This window comes from Toxotes jaculatrix, chromosome 17, assembly GCF_017976425.1.
Source record: "Toxotes jaculatrix isolate fToxJac2 chromosome 17, fToxJac2.pri, whole genome shotgun sequence".
NCBI classification, from domain to species: domain Eukaryota; kingdom Metazoa; phylum Chordata; class Actinopteri; family Toxotidae; genus Toxotes; species Toxotes jaculatrix.
In genome coordinates this window covers 16,876,904-16,902,229 of record NC_054410.1, presented here as the reverse complement: position 1 = coordinate 16,902,229, position 25,326 = coordinate 16,876,904, and the positions used below count along the sequence as shown (strand labels likewise).

At 40.1% G+C, this 25,326-nt stretch overlaps 5 protein-coding genes across 7 annotated transcripts; 2 read left to right on the top strand and 3 right to left on the bottom strand.

Annotated features, from left to right (window-relative positions):
• Positions 1-917: 917 nt before the first annotated feature.
• On the top strand, positions 918-3,934 carry rhd (Rh blood group, D antigen). 2 transcript variants are annotated; one of them, XM_041060863.1, is made up of 10 exons: positions 918-1,125; positions 1,466-1,646; positions 1,847-1,997; positions 2,133-2,280; positions 2,408-2,580; positions 2,767-2,904; positions 2,986-3,113; positions 3,198-3,277; positions 3,584-3,657; positions 3,803-3,934. In XM_041060863.1, exons 1-10 carry the CDS (start codon positions 975-977, stop codon positions 3,827-3,829), a joined length of 1,251 nt encoding a protein of 416 aa, XP_040916797.1. In that variant the 5' UTR covers positions 918-974; the 3' UTR covers positions 3,830-3,934. The 2 variants fall into 2 exon arrangements, with proteins under 2 accessions (XP_040916797.1, XP_040916798.1); XM_041060864.1 differs by having other exon boundaries at positions 1,069-1,148.
• Positions 3,935-4,017: 83 nt separating this feature from the next.
• tmem50a (transmembrane protein 50A) lies at positions 4,018-7,507 on the bottom strand. Its single transcript, XM_041060868.1, has 7 exons — positions 7,373-7,507; positions 6,707-6,812; positions 6,336-6,448; positions 5,617-5,684; positions 5,249-5,341; positions 4,904-4,964; positions 4,018-4,805 (listed from the first exon to the last, which is right to left on the bottom strand). The coding sequence occupies exons 2-7, from the start codon at positions 6,806-6,808 to the stop codon at positions 4,760-4,762; spliced, it is 483 nt and encodes a 160-aa protein (XP_040916802.1). The 5' UTR covers positions 6,809-6,812; positions 7,373-7,507; the 3' UTR covers positions 4,018-4,759.
• Positions 7,508-8,396: 889 nt separating this feature from the next.
• mgst3b (microsomal glutathione S-transferase 3b) lies at positions 8,397-10,178 on the bottom strand. Its single transcript, XM_041060869.1, has 4 exons — positions 9,959-10,178; positions 9,659-9,781; positions 9,295-9,367; positions 8,397-8,744 (listed from the first exon to the last, which is right to left on the bottom strand). Exons 1-4 carry the CDS (start codon positions 10,082-10,084, stop codon positions 8,644-8,646), a joined length of 423 nt encoding a protein of 140 aa, XP_040916803.1. The 5' UTR covers positions 10,085-10,178; the 3' UTR covers positions 8,397-8,643.
• An 859-nt stretch (positions 10,179-11,037) lies between these two features.
• On the top strand, positions 11,038-14,539 carry rsrp1 (arginine/serine-rich protein 1). Of its 2 annotated transcripts, XM_041060866.1 has the most exons (6): positions 11,038-11,243; positions 11,728-12,319; positions 12,450-12,628; positions 13,985-14,062; positions 14,189-14,233; positions 14,428-14,539. In XM_041060866.1, the coding sequence occupies exons 2-6, from the start codon at positions 11,749-11,751 to the stop codon at positions 14,515-14,517; spliced, it is 963 nt and encodes a 320-aa protein (XP_040916800.1). In that variant the 5' UTR covers positions 11,038-11,243; positions 11,728-11,748; the 3' UTR covers positions 14,518-14,539. The 2 variants fall into 2 exon arrangements, with proteins under 2 accessions (XP_040916800.1, XP_040916799.1); XM_041060865.1 differs by having other exon boundaries at positions 14,189-14,539.
• A 2,456-nt stretch (positions 14,540-16,995) lies between these two features.
• On the bottom strand, positions 16,996-23,107 carry syf2 (SYF2 pre-mRNA-splicing factor). Its single transcript, XM_041059916.1, has 7 exons — positions 22,981-23,107; positions 22,531-22,629; positions 22,126-22,251; positions 21,867-21,984; positions 19,502-19,592; positions 18,831-18,929; positions 16,996-17,479 (listed from the first exon to the last, which is right to left on the bottom strand). The coding sequence occupies exons 1-7, from the start codon at positions 22,996-22,998 to the stop codon at positions 17,314-17,316; spliced, it is 717 nt and encodes a 238-aa protein (XP_040915850.1). The 5' UTR covers positions 22,999-23,107; the 3' UTR covers positions 16,996-17,313.
• Between the last annotated feature and the right edge of the window lie 2,219 nt (positions 23,108-25,326).

Here is a 25,326-nt window from a genome sequence, read left to right as displayed (position 1 = left end):
CGGATACCGAAATGAGCCAGTTGCGTTGCACCGTGGCCTCTCACTCGCGTCTCCTCCGCCAAAGATAACAGGACAGAGCGAGGAGGCGGGGCGGCTGTGTGTGGAGCGTCTCGCCGTTAAACCAATCAGATTTTTGTGGACAAATCGGGCACCGCTGATTGACCAATCAACTGATTGCGTAGGCGGGCTGTAGCTAAGAGGTTTCTGCCTGTGGTTTATTATGAGCAGAAAATATGCAGTCTTTGGGACGAAATTCCCTTTGTGCTGGACACGAAAATGTCTTGTCAAATGGCTTCGTATGCCATCTATGTTATGTTAGCAGGTTAACATGCGTGCATTATAAATCAGCGTGTGCGTGCGTTTGACAAAAAGTGTTGGTTGCAGTTATCGATGTTTATAATCTGATTTACTTTACCCGTGCCTTTTTGTTTATACCTTTGTCTGTAGGCCCAAAACAAAGTGGCATGATGAAAATAAAAAGAGAAAAAATTACAAAGGTATATCCATTCACAACTAAAGTGAAGGGACCTTCATAGATTTCTATAAAGGTAAATTATATTTGCTTATCAGCTGTTCATTTTATAAGAACGACGTGTTGTTTTATTATGGGAATATTGGTGCATTTTGTGTAGTCCTTCCTTTGGTAAACAAGACATAAGCAAGTATATAAAACGCTGCCAAACTATAGGAAGTCAACATTTATGCCATTATTATGTTTTTCTTTACCCAAATTATCTTTTTTTATTAAATTGCATAACAGAGAGGATAATTGCTCTTAGTTTAAATAAAATGCATTTTTCAATGAGCATTAAAGTCAAACTCCACACATGCAGGACCAGTCAGATAGACCTTTTCCTTCTGCATGCCCAGCAGCTGATAAAACCGATATGTTGTGCTTGGGGTTGCGCCCATTTTCAAAGCGAAAGGGCAACAGATGCGTCAATTAGAGGAGAAGTACGCGGAGAACATCTCCAATGGCTCCTCGGTACGCACCAAGTCTGCGCTCCAGCCTGGCACCTCTGCTGCTTTTCCTGCAGCTGGGGTTCATTGTCATATATGCCTTTTGCACCGAGATCCAAAGGGAGGAGAGCAGAGATGAAAAAACTTTCAGCAACATTTACCCTGGTGAGAAGTTCGTTTGGAAGGGGGTGGGTAGGCAGTTCACGCTCCATTTGAACAACTCATTAACAAAAAATACACTTTAAGCTACTTCATATGGATTCTTTAAAAATCGACATAAAGTGATATCTTGGAATTTCCTAACCCGGAGGAGGGGCTGCAGTTATTGCTGCTGGACATTGATAAGCTCCGACAGTTGCTGGTTCTTTTGGAGCAGATCAATTGGGTTGTTTCCAGAAAATTGAGCTATGACCTGAAATACACCAGACTAGAGTATATTGTCTTGTGATTCAGATATGTGACATTTGTGACGGTTTTAAAGCCTGCTACTTCTTTTCTCTTGCAGAGTTCCAGGATGTGAATGTGATGGTCATTCTAGGTTTTGGCTTCTTGTGCACTTTTCTGGTGCGGTATGGTTTCAGTGCCTCTGCGTTCAACCTCCTTGTGGCAGTCATGGCCACCCAGTGGGCAATGATACTAAATGGTATTGTGTCCTACAGGGGAAAGATCAGGCTAAACTTGAGAAGGTAGGGTCTCACATTTCAATTTCGATGACACATATTTTCTTCCATGAAAGATCTCTTCTGGTTCTGTATTATACTGTAAATGGCTTGTGGCAAAATAAATTGCTACTTCAATGAGCATAGATGTATTTAACAGAATCAATTAAATGTATGTATTTTACAGTTCTATTTTTTAAGTCACTGCTTCTAATGTTTTAATATAGCTTGGTAGATGCTGAAATGTGTGCAGCTTCTGTCCTCATTTCAATTGGAGCTGTGCTGGGGAAGACCAACCCTGTTCAGCTCATCCTCATCTCCCTGCTGGAGGTGTCGGGGTTCATCTTGAATAAATGGGTCCTCCAGACTCTGCTGAGAGTAAGTGACATTTAATCCTGTGTTTCACCCTTACAGCAGATCTTCAGGCCAAGTATATTCTCATCATACAGTGCATGCTATGGGCTGTCCTGATTTTGGTGGTCATTTGCTGATGATGATGTCTCCTGAATGTAGGAACGGATGCTTAACAGCATCATGGTACTTCACATCTTTGGGACATTCTTTGGACTCATACTGACCTGGATCCTGTACCGGAAAGGTTCAGAGCAGGGGTTTGAAAAAGAGAAATTTGACCGCAAGACAGGATTGTTCTCCATGTTTGGTGAGTAATCTGTTTTTTTTCCCTGATGTTACTGCTATGAAGGCTTTGTAGGATGGTGCAGTGAATGGGATGGCAATCCTTTAGCTGGATAAAATAGAAATCCTGTTTTCTGTTCTGTGCTCTCCAGGGACTGTGTTTCTCTGGATGTTTTGGCCCAGTTTCAACTCAATCCTTGTGGATGATGATACTCCTTGGAGGAAGTTAGGGGCCGTGTGCAGCACCTACCTGGCCCTGGCTGTCAGTGCTGTAACAGCAGCTGCTGTGTCTGTTCTCTCCAGTCCCAAGGGAAAACTCAACCTGGTATGATCTGACACTTGATATCTTAACACAGAATTATGCTGCTTCATGTATCCACTGTAAGCTGGACTGAAAGGGCTGGTGCCTGTGTTGGGATCATGAGATTAAACCAAAAATCAGATCATTCAGTCCTTATGCTTGATACCAACGAGGTCTGATTTAGGGCTTATGTCTTCACTCCTATGTCAGATCCATATACAGTCATGCATCCTTGCTGGTGGTGTTGCTGTTGGGGTCTCAATACCAGCCATTCATCATCCATGGGAAGCCATGATAATCGGATTCACTGCGGCCGTTGTATCAACCATTGGACACCGATGCCTCAAGGTTTTGATCACCACATGAACATTTTACCCCATGATTAAATACTGTATACATCAGAATTCCTGATAGCCTCTTATTTTCCAGATCCACATGCTACTTGCATTTCAGTGCCATGACACCTGTGCCGTTCTCAGTACATTTGGACTCCCTGGTCTGCTGGGATGGCTAGCACATCTCCTCCTGCAGATTAACTACTTGGATGATCACACAATGTAAGAACCCAAGAGTCACATGACAGGCATGGCAGCACACGTACACACACAGAAGGTGTGACACCTTGTGTGCTTCATTTGCAGGGCAATCCGGTTCGCTGTATTTCACATTTCTAGTCTCTTGATCACCATATCTCTAAGTCTGTCCATGGGAATCATTACTGGTAAGTTTCCATAGTCAGCAGCCTCCACAATCATAAATGAGGTCTGTAAAAAAGTGAAAAGGTCCTGATCAGGGCCCATTTTTCCTGATTGTATTGTATTATTTTTCCAAACAAAGTGTTACAGTTACACCAATGAACTGAATTCTAGGTTTTCAGTATTTTAGTGGAATTAACTTGAAATCACCTCTTTTTACATTGTCCAAAAATACACAGGGTGACAACTGCAGGTGCAAGTGAATACTGTTTTATATGTTTACCATTTGTGAGCTTGTTCTCCTAATGACCTTTATATACCATTGTTAAAAGGACTTCTGCTCATGTGGAAATTCTGGAAACCACCCCAAGACAGGAAATGCTTTGATGATCAGGCTTTCTGGGAGGTATGAGACCAATTTTATATTCCTCTTTTTACACTGAAAAAAAATGGCTACAGTGATAGTGAGAATTATCGCATTTGGCATCATCTTGTGTTGTGTCTTACAAAGGCAAAGACTGGTATTAATAAAATATTTTCATTTCTTGCAGTTTCCCAGTCTTGCAGTGCGCAAGTAAGAAGGCGGAGAAAGAAATAGGCCAAGTTTGGAGTCCTGGAAGTACAAACTATTTTCGGGATTAAATTCATGTCAATGTATATCATTTAATACTATAATATTATTTACATTTTTAATTCAAAGTAGTTATTAGATGCATTTATGTATGCAAGGCTGTGACAGAAAATGAGGTTTAGCCTGAGAAGCATGAATGGAAAACTCATTTACTGTTCAGTTTATGTTTAATGCTGCCATGGTTGTCAGAAAATGACCTCATGGTTTGTTACACAAGCAAAATGGGTGAGTGTTGCAGCCAAATACAAATCTCCAATATACAAACAACATCCTACAGTTGTGACTTCAGGTCAATTGGTGTAAGCTCATTAACCTTCAACAATAAATCTGGATGATGCCAAAATTTCAGAGCTGACAATGTTTTCAAAAGAAATACAAGCAGCCCCATATGCTTACATTCAGTATATAGTGTATAGTATTTTGAAATGTTGCTTTGTACCATAATAACTTACATAAATTCCTCTCAACAAACAAGTTCAACGTTCAAATTAAATGAATGTCATAGAAGTCAGTATACCCAAAGGAAACATGGACAGTTCAGGAAAGTACATCTCCCAAAATACACATTTTGTTATACACAAGTTGTAAACCCTTCTAACCACACAGCGACACAGTCCGAGTGCAAACAGACACATTTAAAGATGTGCCACATTTCAAAATATTCAAACTTTTGAGGAATCTATTAAAGTCTGTACTTAGTTATGATTTAGCCGGTATACAGTAAATGATATAAATTAAAGGTTACTCTGAATGCTAAAAAAGTTTTTATATATATATAATACATATATATATATAAAGCGAAGAACCACTAAAGCATATTGTCTGATACAATATAGAAAGCAAAGTGTATTAACAGGGGACATAAAGACACAGTCCATTACTGCCACAGATCCTCTGTACGTCCAAACTTGAAGACCAAACCACTGCATCAAAAGACCAGAAGATGGTATGAGAGAGTGAAGGGTAAACATGGGTTGAAAGAAAAATGCCACCAAAGAGAGGATGAGGATCACTGACTTACCCAAAGAAAATGAATGCATTTTGGAAGAAAATGGCAATACCGGGGTACACGACAGGCTTCTCTGCAAAAGACACGACAGGTTTACAGAGGTTATAAAATGAAACAACATGTATTATTTTGCACAATATGACACCTCAACTATATAATATTTTCTTCACCTTTTACAGCATATTATGTATGTTTTGTTCCTGAATCATACTGCCTTATATTTAATCTCTCTCTTCCAGCTGAACACACGTCTGAGTTGCTTAATACTGTAAAAGGACTTGCAGAGTCACGCCCCAGAACTGATTACTGAGTAGTCAGTGCACGTTGCGATGTGCAAAGAAGACAAACAGGACTTACGAGGCACTACAAATCCTCCAAACAGAATCCACATGGAGGCAATGAGAGAACCAAAAGCCAGCATGAAGCCAATGAAGAGCCACACTCGTGCGCCTGCAAACAGAGATAAGAAAGGGTGGATTACTGGTTGATTCAACACAGCGCTTCTTTATGGGTTTGTGTTTTACTGCATATATGTTGTAATGGTAATACGAGGAAACAGTCTGAAATTAGGGCATGGAAACCGCATGTGGCACTATCAGAATATTTATCTGACTAGAGAAGAAACCATCATCATAAATGGGAAGTGAAGAAAATGACATGTATATGTGCAAATGTGCTTCATAATACAGAGTAGTTCATCATCATGTCTGTTCTATCATACATACCTGTCTGTCCCATGCAGCCTTCACTGTAGCTGTCTCCTCTCACTTGGCCATTTGAAACAGCATTTATCCTAAATGGGTCAAATGAGAGAGAGAAAAAAACAATTACAAACATATCAGAAGCTACTTGGTAAGTTCCATTTACCAGATGTCTAAAACCCATTAGATTGTGAAAGTTATTAGCAATATGAAATTCTCAAACCTGAAACTGAAGAATCTAATGAGCTGGGGAAAAGTAATATAACAAAAACAAAAAAATTCTCATCCAAGAATCCACTTACTTAGTGTCCCCACCAAGGAAGGCCACTTAGATGTCAGAGGTTATAAATGAATTGTCATGTAGATGGTTTAGGTGCTATCATTTGACCTAAGTAAGGTATCTCAGTCACATGACAACTGCTGCATGACATCTGTAGCACAGACTGGAAAAGGACTGAAGTCACCAACCAGGAGTTAGAGAGATTAAGTAGGTCACTCACATCCAGTGCCAGAGACCATCTCTGAATAGGGACAGGGGTACTGATTTCCTCTCATATACAACCACGTAATAACAATTAAACCATCTAGGTGACAACTGAGTAACTCTATCTACTGAGGGATGCCTCAGGGTGGGGCCACAAGCTCCGGTAACACAAACTGAGTGGATCTTGCAAAGAGAGTTTTGCCAAACTGAAGAAGCTAATATTTCCCGCAATAGAAACAGCCTGCAAAACCAGTCTTACATGAGAAAGGCCACTGTAGCGATGACTCCACAGGTGTGATAGGCATGATGAAACTCTCCTGCATTAGGATATTTCACTGCTGCATCGATGATGATCCACCAACCAGTGAAGAACTGCAACAACAAGATCCAGTGTTGGCCTGAGGAGTTCACTGACTATTTGCTGACATATGAAGCTGTAATAAGAACATGTAATGCATCTTTGTGCTGACCATTTACAATCAGGAACCCACTGTTCTGCAAATCCTGCACACTCTAATCATTAAAAACTAGACAAAAATAAAGATCTTTAACACAAATTTCAAAGTAGCCGACATTACTCCTCTGTAGCTACACTTTGTATGCCCTAACTGAGGATATCAGTGAAAATACCAGCACTCCAGAAGCTATAGATGCGATGGTGTTTCTTCTCTCTCCCCAGTCCACATTGCACTCGCAGTCCCCGCACCGGATTCCGTCCAGGAAACCTGACATGACTCTGGGAGAGGAGGGTTAGGTCGAACAAAGTGGAAAAGTGAAAATAAGATAAAAACCTTTACAGGAATACTTTGTCAGCTCGACAACGTACGTGTTCGTGAAATATAATAACCAATATATAATCGCTAAAGTCAACCCCCCTCCTAAAGTGATATCTGAAATCAGAAAAACAATGTACACCTTTGTGCGCAATAGCTGTACAGTAAGGATGATGCTTGCCCCCCCGACTCATACACGAAGCACCAACAATGCTCTAACTCTGAAACATATATGCTCTAAATTAGCAGTTCTCTAACGCCTATTCGAAAACAAAGCTGTCGACGTATTAAACTTAAAAGCTGTGGAAACAGACAGTGTATTCATACGGTAGATAACAACACGACAGTGTCGAGTCTTTTGTTCATCGCTTTGGCACTAGCAAACATTTCCTTGAAGGTTTCTTCTTGCTACGAAGTCGCCGTAAATAACATCGTAACTCAAACGACAACGCTCGTACCGAGCGGAAACACACAACCAAACGGCTTTACTTTGCGGTAATGCCATTTTCAAAGAGCTTCTTACCTTTTATTTTGGTTTCTTTTTTATGTGGATCCCTTGAATAAATCCGACTGCGCTTCTGAAAGAGCTCGGTCACGCACATGCGCAGTTCATCCCCACCCATTTGATGGGGGAACCTCTGAGACGCTGTTGATGTTGGTGCCTTCAGGTGCTGTTGGACAAAACGGGAATTTGTGTAACCAACACAAGCACATCGACCACTCAAAAAGTAATAAACCTGGTATGTACATGGTACATATATGGTATTAATACGGTAATGGACTTAGACATGACACATGAACAACGTATGAACAAGTACACGTCCTGCTAAATTAAAAAAAAAAACCCGCATGCTCATTTTTCTCCAGTTCACTACAGTATTGCAGTATAAAGTTTTGAAAATGTGTGCTAGCTTTGATACTAAACACACCAAACTATACAGAGCCGATTTGGGGGTTATTTTCTCCATTGTTTCCAAAGAAAAATGCTTAAATTGCAGCACACAATGGCATCTACGGGTCATTACTTTCGAAGAACGAGCTTAGCACTTGTACATGAAAGAGGCACGGTGGATGAGCATTTTGTAGAAACCATATGCTTTGATATTTACTCCTGAAGCTATTGCAGACTGCAAAACGTACACCACTGCCAGTAAAGACTGACGAAGCAAACATCAACAGTAAATGCTTAAATATAACTTCATCTTCATCCGCTTATCCGGGGCCGGGGTCGCGGGGGCACTTAAATGTTAAATAACTTAAATGTTATATAATGTTTCTTGGAACAAAGGTAGAACATTTTACACATTGGTTTATCTCAGAGGAAAAAATAGAACATTTTCTTAGATTTAGCATTGTTAAGATGACCTGTTGATCTTTTGAAGTCATTTGCAATATGCTCCATCTAATGGGAGATTTGTGCTCAGTTGGGACATCATGTGTGAGTCACATGGGGCCTTCATCCCTGCTGCTAACCCTTTTCTTATTCACACACTGCAGTGCTTTCAACTGTGGGTAAAGGGCTATAAAGAACATATCTGAGACAGTAGTATCAGTCAGCATCTACTTTATTGTAAGTGATTACAATCAATAAACATTGACAACACGTACTGGATTAAAAAAATATCAAGTATCAAGTTAGTGGTCCATAAAAATGTGTTTAGTTTCGTAATTTGAAATAAGCATTAAATGAATTGTACAGATTCTTTATTGCTGATAAATTTGAAAATGCCATGCAAGCCAGAGTAAATGAGCAGAGTCTTCAGTCCGGTGGGCAACTAGAAGACGACAATCATCTTAAAAGACACCAAGCAATTGCAAGGCAACAGAAATGGACAGGATGATGACTCCAAAGTATCCAATGTAGCCATAGACACCATTCATCCTCTTGGCTGGATCTGGAATAACACATAAAAACAGGACAATGTAAACATTCACCAAAGCAGAATCAGGAAACATACAGTAAAACTACTATTTAGTATGAACAATCAATACTAAATTTAGTCTTAGGGGAATTGTATGGTCTGATTTTGCAACTCTGAACACAGAAAATTTTGGGGATAACACATTAAATGACAGTGCGTTTCTTAACCATGTAAGTCGAACAATTACCACAATTTAGACTTCACTGATGGATGTCTTAGTTTCATTACCTTTTGCACATATACTATCTTCTGTTAATGATTAAGCTAAACTAGGTGAGGAGCAATAAAACTGCTCAGACACCTGGACTGCACACACCTGGACTGCACACACCTGGACATTTATTTTATAGTTAACACTTAAAGACAGTACATTTAAGTGAGCTATATTTTAAAGTTATTATGTCAACCTAGAAGTGTGTTTAAAATCTATTAGACATGTAAAAAAGAGTGGGTGAACTGATTTTAGGTGCAGTTTCCCTCTATTACATCCTTCCACATTACATTAGCACGAGGTCAGCCTTACCTCCTGTGTAGTACCCCCAGGCATAGGAAAACCGGCTGGTCACCCAAATAGCCCCCAGCACAGATGCTGATAACTGAGATTACAAACAGAAAATCAAAAACAATGGGAAGATACAAGCATGATTTAGTTTGATGAAAACATGCTGAATCATGGTGACACTGTCTTTGTGGCTTGATTCTGTTATCTGTAAAATTTATGCCAAAAATCAGGAGGCGTTCCCCTCCCACACATCGAACTAGTCATTAATATCCACGTCTAGGCCAAGACAGTGCAGCAAAAAAAATACATGTATGTACTTTATACTGAAAAACATACACATAACTGTGACTAACTATGATTATGATTAAGTTAAAATGATACATACCGGATAGACGAGGGCTGCGATGGTCTGGAACACAAGCCACTGAGGGTACACCTCGAGGGCATTCTGGTGTGCTCTCTGGATACAGTTGAACACTTGCTCCTTGTCACTGTACATAGTGGGATACTGCAAAGTGAAGCAAATACCACACATGCAATAAATAAGCAAGAAACAAAAACCGGAAATTGCTTAGATAACATTATTGCAAATAATCTACACATTATAGTCCTGTTTTAACGATTACATTCAGCGAAAGTAAATACATTTTAAAAGATAATTATCTTTAAGTCAAACTTCAACTACCTTAACACCATACTTCTTCCTGGCAGCCCCAACCTTGACTCCTAAATACATCAACATAATCCAACTGTAGAGGTAAGTAAATATGACATATCCAAAGTTGGACGGCAGCGCGGTGAGAACATCCATCTCTGCTCGATATTTAACCCGTTTTTCAGGTCTCGGGTTGCCAGAACACGGTGGCGTGCAAACGAAGCGAAAAAGGACAGCCCAGTGAGATGCAGGAAGCCACCAAATAAACAGAGCAGAGGTTACTTAGAAGATCGCGAGATTTCATGTCTGCCGAGGGAATTTTCAAAGGACAAACCTTCCAATGCCCCCGCCGCCCCCCATGAGTTGCATAATCTTAACAGTAACAGTAATTATATGATTTACTGTTTTATAACACAGGCTTATTTCATATGTTATTTGATTTATCTTTTTTTATTACCGTTTTTTAAAATACAGACTATGTTCAAGTGATTTCAAGGGAATGGTGCTTTTCATATGTGTGTGTGTGTGTACAGGAAGGGAAACAAAAATTGGTTTCTGATTCTCGCTGAACAGTTTCTCTTTAAAAAAAACAAACAATAAGCAGGTGCATGTGTTTGTTGCGTACATTTACTCAAACTGTAAAAAGAATTTGTATGCTTGTATTTTCATCTTTCCCACATGCCAGGGTGGAAATTAAATTTATAATGCATGCATTAACACGGTGAAGGGTGTTTTGTTTTTTGTTTTTTTTGCAAATACTGCATTCTTTTCTGGTGGTCTGCTGGCCAGCCCGAATGATGTGATTCTTTTGTCCGGGTCTGAATGAGCCGGCACTGAATCAGCTTCTACCGATCACCAAGCCACGTTTCACACTTTGTTAGAAAATAAAAGCATATGCGACAGTATCACTTTTGTAGAATACATATTGTGGACATAAAAAAAACTACTTTCACCCAAAGCGAATGGAGAATTTTACGTTTGGTCTGAGCCACACTGAGTCAGTCAGACGGTGAACCGTTCAAAAGAGTCCGATCGTTCGTAACAAGCCGACTGGAAATTTCCAAAGGCAGCTTTAAGCCCTCTGCATCTCCAGCCTCGCTTACAGTTGAGTGACGACGGCAGAGGGTTCAACTTCGACACAGAGACAACGCCTGCGCTTTCGAAAAGTATTTGGCTGCAAACCAGCACATTTGAACACTGTTGAGTTGTTTTCGCAAATTATCACATTGTGATACGTTTTTGAAGGCGATTAAAAAAACAGATCTAGTTTATATCGACGTTATCCGAACAAAGGTTTCAAGCTACAGTCGACCCGGTAAGTAATACAACGTCAGCTAACGTTAGCATAACTTTGTTTTACCAATCTGGAGCTACATGTAAACTGTTTTAATCGGTTGTCGTAAATGTATTGTTTATGTAGCTGTAAAATGAATTTCAAAATTGTTTTTCGACCATAGGTTAAGGATTTGGCTATGATGTGTATTGTAGTGATAGGAGACGTTAGCTCAACGTTGTCGAGCCATTTTTTGCTTGCGTCATTGTGGAAATTTCCAGTACTTTCCAGTCCGCCATTGCAGTTACGCGTCTTTGCTCGCTAGGGGCAGCACTGAGATAACAACTGTTACGCAACAACAGCTATAGGCTTACATATTCAGTAAGGCTGGTATTATCAAGGCACTTCTCACAAAAAGACTGCGACTGCAAAATGCTAATGTGTCACACTGTTCAAGGATTACTGATTGTTTTCAAAAAAAGTGAACCTTCTTAAATACTAATGCAGTGTTTTTGTCTCATTCCAGCCTGGGGCAGAAATCAAAACAATGGCCAAGGGAGAAGACTCGCACTCTGCAATGGCCCTCGCCCGTCAGAATGATGGCATCAATGTAATCTTTGACCAGAACAGCCCTGCTTCATCTCGCTCTCGCTCCAGAAGCAGCTGTGGCAGCAGCCGATCCTCTGGCTCGAGCGGCTCCAGGGGGCGCAGAAGCCACAGGGGACGTTACAGGTCTTCATCATCCTCTTCATCTTCATCATCATCATCTTCATCTAGCAGCAGACCCTCCTCTCGCCCCAGGTCCCGCTCTCACCCTCGCTGCCACAGACGTTCTTCCCGCTGTCGCTGTGACAACCATCACAGATATGGTCGCCACCGCCGCTCCCCACCACGCCGCTACAGGGCCCATTCTCGCTCATACAGCCGCTCGCCCTCGCCAGACAGGTACTCACGTCGCAGACGCTATAGGTCCCGCTCTAGGTCTTCCAGTCGTTGGAACAGGTACAGGAGGGATGTGAGCCAGTTTAGATGTCGGTTTTCCCGATCCCCAGCCAGAAGCTACAGGAACCGCTCAAGGTCCAGATCTACAGGACGCTCTCTGAGTTTGAGTGCGGATGGTAAGTTGATTGGATAAAATGGCTAAATTGTCATTACTCTATGTTTTTATTGCCCAGAGTGGCATACTTTAAAGTTGACAAAATGATGAATTTATAACTAATTCAATTTTATTTAATCTGTTTTCTCCAGATAAGAGAGAACTCCTCAAAGCTGCAAAGGACAATGCTATGAAGATCCTTGGAGTGGAGACACTGGAACTTCCTGAGAGCGTGAAACCAGTCCTATCAGAGCAGTCGTTAGAGTCCAAACAGGCATCCCCAGAGCCAGAGACAAGGGTGAGACAAGACCCTGAAAAGACTCTGTTACAGGTGGGTGTCTTAAAATGAACGTCAGCTCATACTGAACACATCACATCATCAAGAGAAGACTTTGTCTTATATTCTGATTAAAAACCTAGAAGCATCTTTTCCCCTTGGACTAGATGTGAATATAAAACGAGGGGTGTTGAATTTCAGAGACAGCCAAGTTTGTCTTTTTTTTTTAAAATACCACTTGCGCTTAACTATGCACAGGCCATCTGTTAATTTGTTCTACCAAGTGGGCAATGGACTCGTAAGTATTTGGGTGTTGAGGAATAATTTTTTTTTTTTATTTTATATTTTTATAAGTTGCTCCTATCTGTCACAGCAGTTTACCAACGTTACAACAAACATGCAGTGTGTATCAAGCACAGTGTAATGTCTACAGATGTCTGTTGATTAGCGTGAGGTCTGTGTTGTGTTGAATTTCCTGTGTCTTGTGTTAACCTTTGGACCCCTGAGGGAACACACATACTCTCTGTATTTATTCCTGTCTTCATAGATAACATGACAGTGGTCTCCTTCACTCATCGGCACCTGGGATTAAAAGGCTGTCATGTGACTTGGGTGACGACAATATGTGTTTGTGTGAAAGGTTAACTGATAACTCTTGTAATGTTGTAATGTCTTGTATCAACTAGAGGTTTGAACTTAAACCAACACATATGTTAGCTCACATTTAGACATGATGCACACAGCTCATTCAAATGCTAAATAGACACATAGATAACTGGATGATGTACAAGCAAGTTCAGATATTGTGTTACACTGACTACACTTCATATAGCAAGGCAGCAGAATTTTGACAATCACAAATGTATTTATGCTTGCAGTTGAAATGGGTCGTTGTTATTTAGCAGAGTCCTCCACTCGCTGATGGAGCACAGGCGTGTGGACTGCATTATAGTGACTATTCCTGTCAAGAGAACAAACAAAACAGACGAAGAACTCCTCTCCGTATGCCCAAGATAAGTTGGTACACGAGGCATGTACTGAGGGGCTGGGAAACCTGCGTCACCATCATTCTGCCACTCTAGTCAGAGAAGACATCCTTTCTTTCTTTGATATTTCACTGTCAACTTTTGTTTTATTGTGTTTCAAGGCCTGTCCTTGAAGTGTTCATTTAATGTTTGAGCCTAGTCTTTGACAGCAGTTGGGTGGGGGGGTTTGAAAGTGTGCATGAGAGCTGCAGTTTGTTGAAGCTAATACTTAAATAATTATCAATGCAGTAGAATTGTTTTTACAATATTAGTTGTAAAACCTATAATCCATCTAAATCAACTTCACAAACTGTCAAAGCTCACTCTACCATTAGTTTTCCACTCACTTCTAACTAGGTCCGTCTGTCTTGTCTTTGTGAAACAGAGCAGTGAGGCGGAGCCTGATGACATGTCCAGCCCAAAGATGTCCCCTAAAAGGAGAATAATCTCTTTCAGCATTAATGTAAGTGGCTCAAATTTGCATTTTCATCCTGTTTTTTCCTTAACTGTTATTATTCAAAGCCAAATCAAATGCTGCTTTACACATAATGATCTGTTCTAATCTTTCTTTCTCTTGTTTCCTTTTTAGAATTCTGTGGCCAAACCAACAGTGGCAGCTCCATCCGGTGCTAAGGTAACTCCCAGAGTGGACAGCTATGAAAGCAGGAAGCCCTATGGCCTCTGGGTTCCAGTCAAATCACGCCAATCCTCCAACGCACGCAAACACACACTAACTAAGTCACACTAGTGTGGCAGAGTACATGGACATTGTAAATAGTGTAAATATTTTGTACATATGTTCATTTCATGGACGGCGTTTTCTTTCAGATGTTAAAGAGTTATATGGGAAGAAATGAAGAATTCGTTCCAGGTGGGATTATTTTTTTCCCCTTTCATTGTGTATTTTGCTGTTTATAAATCAAATAAAGATGAAAAATACTGATTGTTTCTGTCATGTTTTTTCAACCAGTCATAAATCAGTGTAAAGTAATGGTGCATTCAGATATTCCAGTTGGGTGTTTGGCTTACAACAACAACATAAATACACAAGTATGTGAAGCTGAATGTAGGTAAACTAAGGGTAACTCCATACTTGTAAGAAGCTACAATAATGTTATTGAGTACATGTACTAACAGATAGGCAGAGGTTTGGCAGTTGAGAAAGACAACTTTGGTGGCATATTAGCTTCACTTCAACTGAATGAACTGGACTGATTGTTCAGGATTTGCTGTACTAGCACCAAGAACACGGACAATAAGTCAACATGGAAAATGGAGACGAGTTAGCTGCAATTCATAAAGTAACCACATGGTGTCAGTATTACATTAGTTTTTATCTGTGCATCACTTGGTTTAAGTTTAGTACTTTCATTATCCCTCAAACTGGGGAAAACATGAATGAAGTGATAGAAAATGGCACTTCAGTCAGTCAGATTATTAGGCTAGTTCCAAAGGTAACAAATAATAATAATAATCATCATAATGATAATACCAATGTATCCATACAAGGGTGTATTACAGAACAGAGGTGTTTAAAAAAAAAACCACTCCACAGTAAAGTAACAAGGTTCGTCATGATTGGCAGTTCACTCTGCTCTCTTTATCAGGTTTTACAATAGGCCTTTTTCACAGAGACACTCTGACACAGATGAGTGATGATGGCCCACGTATCTGCATCAGTTTCAGGGTCCTGGTATTGTGCATGTTAGTTTACTGTCACACTGTCTTGTGGCACTTGAACAGATAAAGAGCCATAGGTAATGTACTTTTCCTACCATGACAAGGTAAAATGTCTCTTGTGAAAAAGACCTGTAATATTTTATCAACACCTGTTCAGGAATCACAGCCGCTCACATTTTCTTTTTTTTTCGCTGACGGAATGATCACAAACCATCCATCACCATCAGCTGTCTGCTCACGCAGGATTTGAGCATGTTGCTTCTTGGGTAACTTGATATGATCTGATGTTGTGGCTGCTGTGTTACTTTACCCTAAAGCTTGTGTGTATTTAGCGTGACAAGTTCTTGGCATGTGTTAAAATGCTAGTGAATTATTGTAAGAAGGGTAACTTATCTTTTGGGTAAGATAAGTATCTACTGAGTAAATAATACATTCGAATCCTTTCAAGATTTTTCAGGATGATTTTCGCAGACATGTCAAAATCCGTTGTAATAAAAGGGTAAAATCACACTGTTGTGAATATGTCTTACTGCCAGCCCTCTCCTGCTGTAAACTGACCTGTTCATTCTGATTAATTACTTTGATAGGAGATAAGGAATACTTACACATAACACAGTGAGCCTTGGTGGATCTGGATCTGAAGATAAAAGAACACAATTATGTACAGTTTACTTAATATGGGAAAACAGCACTGATAATCACACATGAAGAGTTGATTCTTTCAAGGGAAAGCAGAGAAAGCAGGTTTGTCTTGTTATTTCTGTATGACTCAAGCAATCATTGTGAATTTTTTTTTTTTAAAGTTACAAGTTGGTGCCACTTAGTCACTTGCAGGCTTTTGTATCTATGGAAAATCTCACTCACCTGCTGGTGCTGGTATTGATTTGATCTTCCTCTTCTTGTTTACCAGGCTTAAATCAAACCCATTTGTGCTTTGCAGGGAACACCTTTAACTTTGGCTTTGAAAGCATCAAAGGTGTCTGTATATGTGAGAGACACAACAGTGAATTTATGCACCACTGTTCCTCACAAAATTCCCCGCCAATATCCTCAGGTGAATCAGATAAGACAACAAAAATATCACAATCATAAACCTGAACACTTAATCCACTCCCTAACTGCTCCAAAGCAGAGTCAGATATCAAAGGCATAATTTGAAGACCTCTCCTACCTTTCATCAGCAAAACATAAGCAACGCGCCATGGCGTCTTTGCACACCATCCTCTGGGGCATCCCATAAATTTACTAAGAGAAATCACTTATCAAGGTGAAACATAATATAATAACTGATGTGATTGATTCAGTTCAGTGTTGATGTCTTTCCACTGCATGAACTGATCACAGTTTGCCCTGTAGAGGGCGCAATGCTGCCACGTTCAGACAGACATCATCTCAGAACTGGAAGACTTGCTTGGGAACCTGTTTTCATGCCTTTTATCTCCTCTCCAGTCACAAGGCTTTCCTGCTCATGTCGCAGCTCGGGGCGAGTTGGTTAAAGTTAAGATGTGGAAGATAATGGCTAAATTGAATTGCTCAATTGTTGGTCCTCTGTGTGCACCTACATTTAAACATTTTTTTGGCTGGCATCTTTTGCTAAACATTGCCCCGAGGTTTGGTGGTAGTTAATAGTAGTTCATTCTCACGCTCAAAATGTCTCCGTCATGAGACCACACACAGTAAAAACCCACAGAAAAACCAACAAGTGTGCAAGATAACTGGATAATTGGAAGTGGTTTATTTAAAAATAAGGATAAGAATACTCATAAAGTGTTGCTTTAACTTCTAATACTGTACAAAGGGACACCACGTTACATTAACCTTACAGTTAACTGAATTATGTTCCAGCTCAAAATAACCTCAGCATGATATAAGATGTCTGAGAAACTGCTTTAAAACACACAGTCCATTTTAGCATTTCACAAACATGTATGTAGCATGTACGGAAAAAAGAAAAAGTTGCACCCAAGACTCCTAAATTAAAAAAAAAAAAAAAAACTGAAGCAGTAAACACATCCACTGAAGTGAATGGACCCACTAGACAGCCGTGCCTCTCTCCAAGTTCTGTTTGATCTCCGCTGTGTATTTGCCGTAGAAACGCTCGGCCTTCTTGTTGAACTTGGCGTTCCTCTCGTTAATGTAGTCGATGTCTGCGTCGTCGTTGTAGGCCCTGCGTCGGCTGTACTTGGCTCGCTTCTCGATCCTGACAATGGCAAATAAAAGGGATTGCTGAGGGAGGATTTCATAAACCGGTGTGGCCACTATCCATGACATATCCATTAACAATAATTGGCTACAGGGCAATAATTTGGCAATGAGCATTTAAATTTGGCAAGGACAGTGGCAATGGAAAACCTAACGCACACATACACACTCAGAGGAAAATACTGTCAATTTGTGACTCCCAGTCTTGATTCACTGTGTCTTCAAAGCATTGTTGTGCGTCATACACTGGCAACTGAATCCTTGTCTAATGCCCCACAGTCCCATCTCTAACACAAGCCTTAGACTGTCTCAAATATAGAACAGCTCAGGGAAAGACCGGGGTAATCAAACGTGAAAGGGACTTCTGTAGCAAAGACAAAAACATAACAAAGAACCAGGGGAAGAAAAAAGCAGTTTGAGGAAGCAGGGACACCAAAGGTACCGTTTGATGTCTGTGTGTTGTAACTCTTATGTGGTTCTTGTTAAAGTTTGAGAAGAGTCTACCCACGCCCACTTACCCAGATACTTAGTATGATTATTTGTGGTATCCACAGTACTATTTGTTTGACATAATATATACATAGTCTTCTGATGGTCTAACTAGGAACCGGAGATATATACTGTTTAATCCCCATCCTCCTATTCAGATAATAATAAACTGCCTCCTATCAGCTGTTAGCATCAGGATCTCCACTCTGGGGCTGATTTTTTTTTTCAGCTCTGACAGGCCCTGGCTCACTCAAAATACCCCTCCTCTCTTCCAAATTGGCAAAGACAACGCAAACTCACTCTTTCCACACATGATTTATTACAACTGAGATAGTCTCATATTTCCAGACCTATCTCCGCTCAACGTTTGTGCTGTGCCAGTGCCAGGAAAACAAGGCTGACTGAACCCATTGTCATTCTGAGATACATGAAAAAAAAAATGTTGGTTTGCTTGAATTGCTTGAGACAATCATAATAAGAAAGGTTGGCCTAAACAGAGCTACGCTCATCCACGCTTTTCTTAAATAAAATCACAGAAGGATGGGATTCTATTGAAGAGGATTTTACATACGACTTTACGACCTGCCTTATGTACGGTTCATTACTTTGTCATGGTCTCCCATCATTAGTGTTCAGCTTGTTAGTCTGGTAGAGAGCCTCTTATTTCTCATTGGCAACGTCCACAGAGAGCAGAAATTAAAGAGCAGCTAGTTAGTACTTTATGAAGGTTTATCTTAGTGGTCGGCCCAGTGAGTCAGGCTAATGCTTAATTGGCAGGCTGAGACTGAAATGAAATTCAAAGAGGGTCAGGAGAGGATGTTGCATCTCTCTTCTGTTGTCTGTTTCTGAGTATGACTTACTGTTTCTCAACATCTTCCACCATGCGGTCAATTCCCTCCTTCGTGGGGACGTGGGTTCCATGGATTAGGCTGTTGGACGTGGGGTGAAAGTCCTCACCACTGTGGAGCACAGGCAAAGGAATTAGAAATACATAACCATGGATAATCATCATTTTAACATACTTCAAATGACCTCTCTATTCCATCGCTGTGATTACAGTCATCCCGATGAGAGAGGATGCTGTGGCTTTAGGGTAAAATGTGTTGGTGCATCGTTCACAGTTCGGCATGTGGCAGTCTTTAAGGGTGAAAACCCCTGCAGGCACTGGACTTATTATGTATGCCTTACGTGAACACGTCTTTACATTATTTCGGGAGCGTGCAAATATGTCAACGCTAACCCCAGGGCACATGAGGGGGTAAATTAAGCTAACATATAGAAAATGCTTTGTGCACATGTGATGGGTGAATGCTAAGATGATTACGCCAAACAAATTTCACAGTTACGGTCTTAATAGCAGACATGTCCTCATTAATAATCTTTACGGCTTTGTTAGTGGGAACGCACAACTCTTAACACCAGAGGACATTTCCTCCCAGGATGAGCTGTCCATCTATCTGGATAAACCATTGAAAGACGCTAACACAGTACAGTCATAGCAAAGGAAGAGGGGGAGAGAGGATCAACTGACCATTCCACTCGCTGTCTCTCATAGTTCTCCAAGTCTGGCCTGATCTGCTTGGTGAGCCTTTGGTACTGTCGGAATTGGGCCTCTGCGTAACCTGCAGTTGATTGTGTGAGACAGAGAGAGAGAGAAAAAATTGAGTTGAATTGAGTTATAATTACTGGAACAAACAGCAAGCAGGCACGAGGCTCAGCAACACAACCTGCGGCTGGTTAAGGAAGGACGCAGGGGGAACTCTGCTCCTCCCCTCCTCTCTTCAAGCCCCTCTGGTGATAATTTTCTCCCCAGAGGTTTTAATTCAGAGGTGGTTTTGATGCAACAGATGGCAGCCATATTTAGGAAACACAGCAAGACTTTTTTTTTTTTTTCTCAGTAGATTAAATTGGGAGCAATTTGAGAAGATTAATATCCCAAGGGGTCCTTACATGTAACTGGTATTGCTCTATACACTGCTGCTCTGTAGGACTTTGATAACACAATCTTTAGGCAGCAGCATTTCACTGTGTGTAAAGTAGTGGAAAACTTCTCAAACAATCACATGCTACAGAACAGTTAAACAAAGTAGAAGACTAGAATCACGGTGCACCACTTTCCTCAACAGTAAATTGTATTAAATTACTACTTACTAAATGAATAGACTGAGGTTCTATGGCGTGACATGAGGGTTACCCATGCCTTAAATAAAGAAGTTTGATCTAATCACTGTTTGCCTCAGTGTTACTTCCTGATTTGACTATAAATGTTTGCAAAGGGATTCCAAAGTCAATACAGTCCACGGCAGTGTGTTAAATCAGCACTGCCAATCATATTAGGTGTGAAAGCAACAAAAACATCTTTTCCTCTGAGTGGTAAAGAAACGTGCCATCAGTTCAGATTTCTTTTAATGCCAAAATTAAAGATAAATAAGGCTGCAGTCTGCAGACTGTGCTTTGGCCTAAAGTGATTCACACAGCTGATTGTTTGTTAAGGTGGACATGAGGCTAATGTCAGCACGTGTTGGGCAATCTAAAGATGGCAACCTTGATGTTCATCCTATCGACACAAGCCTGATCTGTGACACTAAAAGGGCAGGAAGCTGTGTCATTGTGCTCCAAGCTCTTTTGTATTTTAAAGTAATTAGAACAACCTGAATCTTTTAATAATTCAACTGACAATTGATACCTTCTAAGTTCTGGTTAAGCAGCATCTGTTCTGCCTTCTGATGATGACAGAGAAAATGTCTAACTTTCATCAAACCACCTTACAAATTTGACAAAGCTATAACAAGGTTAACCCCAGGTAACCAGACTAGGCTGGCTAACTCTGACACGACAATTATCAGTTAACAAATTTGTTCCCGCTTTATGACACGTTTCATATCATATATAACAAGTGTACCCAAAGTCCACTGTGGGGTCCAAACATTTGAGACCACTTGCCAAACTATTCTGCATTTGTTCTGCATGTAGGGGGTTTTGCTTTAATGACAGCACTTTAGCTGTATGGAGTCCGCAAATCTGTGCTAAACCTGATGACCCATGTAATCCCAGCATGATTTGTGCTTGGCCTTCTCAGGCTTCAGGTGCCCCCATAAATGTTCAGTGGGTCTGAGGTCCATGTACAGTCCATGTTTGGGGTCTGTATCCTGCTGCAGTGTGAAACCTTCTCCATAAAGGTATAAACCTGAGGGCACATCATGTCTCTGAAGAATGGAGAGGTACTTCTCCGTCAGGGTGAAGGTGTCCAACTCCAGAGAAGGCTAAACACACCCTTACGTGAATATTCCCACCACCATGTTTCATTGTGGGTTTGATACCAAACTGTGGTATCATTCTTTCTCACGTTCATCTCCTTAAATACACCATCTGTTACTCCCATAAAACCCACTTGGATTTATCAGTAACTATGACTTTTTACAGTCATCAACTGTGAAATGCTGATATTTCTTAACCCACCCCGAGCGTTTGGCCTTGTTTCCCCTCCTGTGAATTGGTTTAAAAACTGCTACTTGTCTGCTGAGACCACTACAAGACAACCTTCTTTTGTCAGTACTTTTTGTTGGTGGGTTACAATCTCTCTCTCTCTCTCTCTTCTTTTTGTAGCAAATTCTGTATCTACAGTGAAGTTGCTTTTCTAACTCTCGGAGAACTAAGTCAGGTCTGCCTGATCGAGCTGTGGATACAACTGATTGAGTTTCTGCAAAGCGTTTTAGGGCTCCACGCACTGTCCGCTTAGAAACCTTTATTTCAGCCATGATTTGATGCTGAGAACGTTTCTGAATCCCCAAACATTCTGATTATTTTCAAGTTTACATAAACATATTAGACAATTTCAATGTGGTATCAAACTTTTGGACCCCTCTGTATGTCTGTGTTCACTGGAGAATACCAACCTGCAAAACCTGTGTCTGGGTTCTTCTTCTTTTTCTTCCTCTCCCAACGCTCTGCGTCATCAGCAGTGATCTCCAGCAGTTTCACTCTGTCATAGTCCTCCCCTCTGTCAGCACATTCCTGACAGCCAAATATATATTTATATATATTCTTTCATTATAAAAATTTTGACAGGCTGGACAACAACACTTGTCATCTTTTTGAATATACAAAATTATATTGAATTTATGAATATTATAATAAATACTTGCAATAAAATACCTTTTTCTTCTGATCTTCAGCAAGTTCCCACTCCAGTCGAGCTTTCTTAGCCTCCCAGTTAGCAGGGAGTTTCAGCCTCTTGTCCTCCTCCACAACCTCCTGGTGATTGAGCTTACGTGCTTCATTCTGCAATGGAAAATTATATGTGATGGCGAGTTGTACAAGCAGCAGTGTGCAGATGGATTGATCAGAGATGCAGACCAAAGCACCAGGAGTGTGCACCTAAACATGATTAGTTTTTGAGTAAAAACAATTATTTCTTGAACTGACACTAAAACATCAGTGCTCTGTATGTTGATGTGTCATAGGTGTGTGTCAGTCCACAGCTTAACCAAACCACTTGAACATAAGAATTTGTCTTTACAACGTAAATGTGCTTTAATCAGGTAAAGGTGAACATCTCACCCGTTTAAAATGTAACTCTCGAAATTTTCGTAGTCTCGCTTCTCTCTTCTGGGACGCAGGAGTTTCCGTCTGTTCCTCTTCAGTAGCTGTAGCAGATTCCTGAAAATAGCGACGGTTACCGTTATTTATGAAAAATCTGACATAGAATGAGATATTTCTGTAGCCAAGTGTAGCCAATTATAGACAAGACAGCCGAAAACATCAGTCAGAACTAACTTTAAACAGCGATGACAAGAAAACATCTGTGATGAGCTAACGTTGGCTGCCTAGCACTCGCTAACATCGGTTAGCTTAGCACAACAACTCGAGATCGTAAACAGGTATGAATCAGAGACACAATATCCGTGTGTGAAATACAAAGTCGCTCTCAAATGAATTATATTAATCGGCTATTACCTTCTATAACATTAAGATAAGCGAGTAACCTGAAATTAAAAAGAAACTACTAACCTCACTACAAGACGCCATTGTTGTGTTCCACGGAGGAAGAGGACTGGAAGTGACGTGTGACGTTCATTCCGGATGTTGAGAGACAACAAACGTAAACGGTCATATCGAATAATTTTGTCAGAAAAGTGGATTGAAATGACACAAAAACAAACCACTTTCTGCAGTTTTTGTTTACTATATTGTTTGTACAGCAACACCACTGAACAAGTTTTCTTCTAATCTTGATTTTTCCCCCTTTCTTTCAATTTGAAAAATAAAAAACTCTTAATTAATTGTGATTGAAAATAATTTCCACATGATTTATATCTTTTATTTTCACCCAATAAAGACAAAACCCATGCATTCTGCTGTTCTAATATTTGCTTTGTTCACAGTCACATTCACAGTCACAGTCATCAGTTATTTATATTTAATCTCCAAATTATTTATAGTTTTGTTCATCATATGTACCGTAGAGTATTTTATCATAATTTTTCCTCCTTTGTATGACACCCCCCCAAAAAAACAAAGTTAGTGTACAGAAGTGAGACCCCTGCCACCAACACAAATACACAAACTTCCACCACCCCGATAAGTTGACAAGTGAAAGCAAACAAAGACACGAGAGAGAGCATCATTAAGTACATCTCTTCACCATTAAGAGTTTGATATGTATCATCAGTAAGGTGGTAAAAAATAATATCCATTTCAAACATTTTAGATTTTGCTGGGAACAGTGACACATTTTGGTCAGTACGAACTCTAAACGTTCATTTCCTGACCCAAAATACATTTAAATACATGTAAATGTTAAGCACCAAATTAGTACCAGTGTTCAATTGTCCAGCCAAGTGGTCTGCAGCTAGACAAAGCAATAATTTTCAAAAGTTAGGAAATTCAAGTTATCAAATTACTATCGTATTAAGGATGCTGAACCAAAGTAGCAAAACAAGTTCCTCTAACCAAAAGCACAAAGGTTTACCAGCCACAGAAATGTCCCAAGACACATGTGCTAGCACAAAGAAGACTTTACACTAACAAAGTTCAGAGGTGTGCCTCAAACCATGTTCAAGACCATCCCAGTTCCTTTCATCTGCTACTCCTTCAAAAATGCACAGTGTATCATGGTTCCCTCATTGAACCTGAGGGCAGGTATGAATTTTAATAACAAGACGAACTAGAAATACAAATTCCCCAAGCAGCAGGCAGAGAGAGAGGGCCGTCACAATCCTATTTCAAAGGAGGCGATTAAGGAGCTGACAGAGAACATGACAATATTGTCTGGAGGTTTTTTTTTTCTGACAACCTTCTGTAAAGTTATTAGAGATAAGAACAATGTAAAAACTGTTCTAACAGCTGGAAAGATATGTAATTATTTGCTATAATGTTGCGTCAGTTCTGGGCTTGTCAGCCCTTTTTATCATGGCACTGTGGCAAAAGTAATTGTCAGGCATCTTGTATTTTACAGTAGTGTCTTTGTGTATAATTTTAAACCAGGCCATCTTGTTTCCTTTTGAAGTTTAAATTCATCAAAAAAAATACTGCTAGACTAATGGAAACTGGCATGACGCACACAGACAGCAATTATGAATATGACTGGAGGTTATACAGTGAGAGGCATGAAAGGTCAAGCATAAAGTCATCAGTGTGCCACACAGAGAGTCTGTTTAGACTCCCCTAAACTCAATTGTTATGGTCATTTTCACTATGGAGAAATGGAATCTCATATGTATTACCAGTGTATCTTATTTATACACACAAAAAAACACACAGGGCTTTGGAACATAACCTAGGACCTCCAAATATGATTCTATGATCTGATCAGAAGACAAAAGAAAACACTTCCAAGAACCATTTGAGCATGTTTGACTTGCAAAAATGAATGTCCTCCCTGTTTGATTGCATTATACTAATAGAGCTCTTTTGGAGGATGTAATTAAGTGGAGTTTATAGTCTTAGATTAAAGCATCCTCTAGATCACAGGCAATGTTAATGGAGTGATGCATTTTCACTGGAAACCAGATGGGAGCACATCACAACAGAACAAAACATCATTGGCTACAGTAATGGGCAGGGCTCTGCTATTACCATGCAAAAGAGAAACATCTTCATCATAAACGACTCTCAAATGAGTAAGAGAGAAAGACACATTAAAGTAAAGAAAGAAAGAAAAAAGAAAGAACATGAAGTAAAATAGCATTTTCCCTGCATTTGATATAAATTTAAAATGGGGTGCATTGCTGTGCAGAACAGTCGCAAAACAACAGGAATAGAGACTTTCAGAGTGATGTGTAGACTTTGAAATTTGCACGAATCAGTACAAAACAAGCTTATGGGTGTGTTCGATTTCTTAAATAGCCGTTACGA

Excerpts from the sequence above, each read along its gene's own strand:
- tmem50a (XM_041060868.1), bottom strand. The coding sequence starts at position 6,808 with ATGTCAGGTTTCCTGGACGGAATCCGGTGCGGGGACTGCGAGTGCAAT. Across the intron at positions 6,449-6,706 it reads CTATAGCTTCTGGAGTGCTG|TTCTTCACTGGTTGGTGGAT; the intron begins GTATTTTCACTG and ends TTGTTGTTGCAG. Across the intron at positions 4,806-4,903 it reads AATGCATTCATTTTCTTTGG|TGGTTTGGTCTTCAAGTTTG; the intron begins GTAAGTCAGTGA and ends CTTTTGATGCAG.
- rsrp1 (XM_041060865.1), top strand. The coding sequence starts at position 11,749 with ATGGCCAAGGGAGAAGACTCGCACTCTGCAATGGCCCTCGCCCGTCAG. Across the intron at positions 12,320-12,449 it reads TCTGAGTTTGAGTGCGGATG|ATAAGAGAGAACTCCTCAAA; the intron begins GTAAGTTGATTG and ends TGTTTTCTCCAG. Across the intron at positions 12,629-13,984 it reads CTGAAAAGACTCTGTTACAG|AGCAGTGAGGCGGAGCCTGA; the intron begins GTGGGTGTCTTA and ends TTTGTGAAACAG.
- rhd (XM_041060863.1), top strand. The coding sequence starts at position 975 with ATGGCTCCTCGGTACGCACCAAGTCTGCGCTCCAGCCTGGCACCTCTG. Across the intron at positions 2,905-2,985 it reads TTGGACACCGATGCCTCAAG|ATCCACATGCTACTTGCATT; the intron begins GTTTTGATCACC and ends CTTATTTTCCAG. Across the intron at positions 3,278-3,583 it reads GTCCATGGGAATCATTACTG|GACTTCTGCTCATGTGGAAA; the intron begins GTAAGTTTCCAT and ends CATTGTTAAAAG.
- mgst3b (XM_041060869.1), bottom strand. The coding sequence starts at position 10,084 with ATGGATGTTCTCACCGCGCTGCCGTCCAACTTTGGATATGTCATATTT. Across the intron at positions 9,368-9,658 it reads TCGCAGCCCTCGTCTATCCG|TTATCAGCATCTGTGCTGGG; the intron begins GTATGTATCATT and ends TTGTAATCTCAG. Across the intron at positions 8,745-9,294 it reads CTGGGGGTACTACACAGGAG|ATCCAGCCAAGAGGATGAAT; the intron begins GTAAGGCTGACC and ends GTGTTATTCCAG.
- syf2 (XM_041059916.1), bottom strand. Across the intron at positions 21,985-22,125 it reads CTGAAGATCAGAAGAAAAAG|GAATGTGCTGACAGAGGGGA; the intron begins GTATTTTATTGC and ends TTTGGCTGTCAG. Across the intron at positions 17,480-18,830 it reads GTGGAAGATGTTGAGAAACA|GATCGAGAAGCGAGCCAAGT; the intron begins GTAAGTCATACT and ends TGCCATTGTCAG.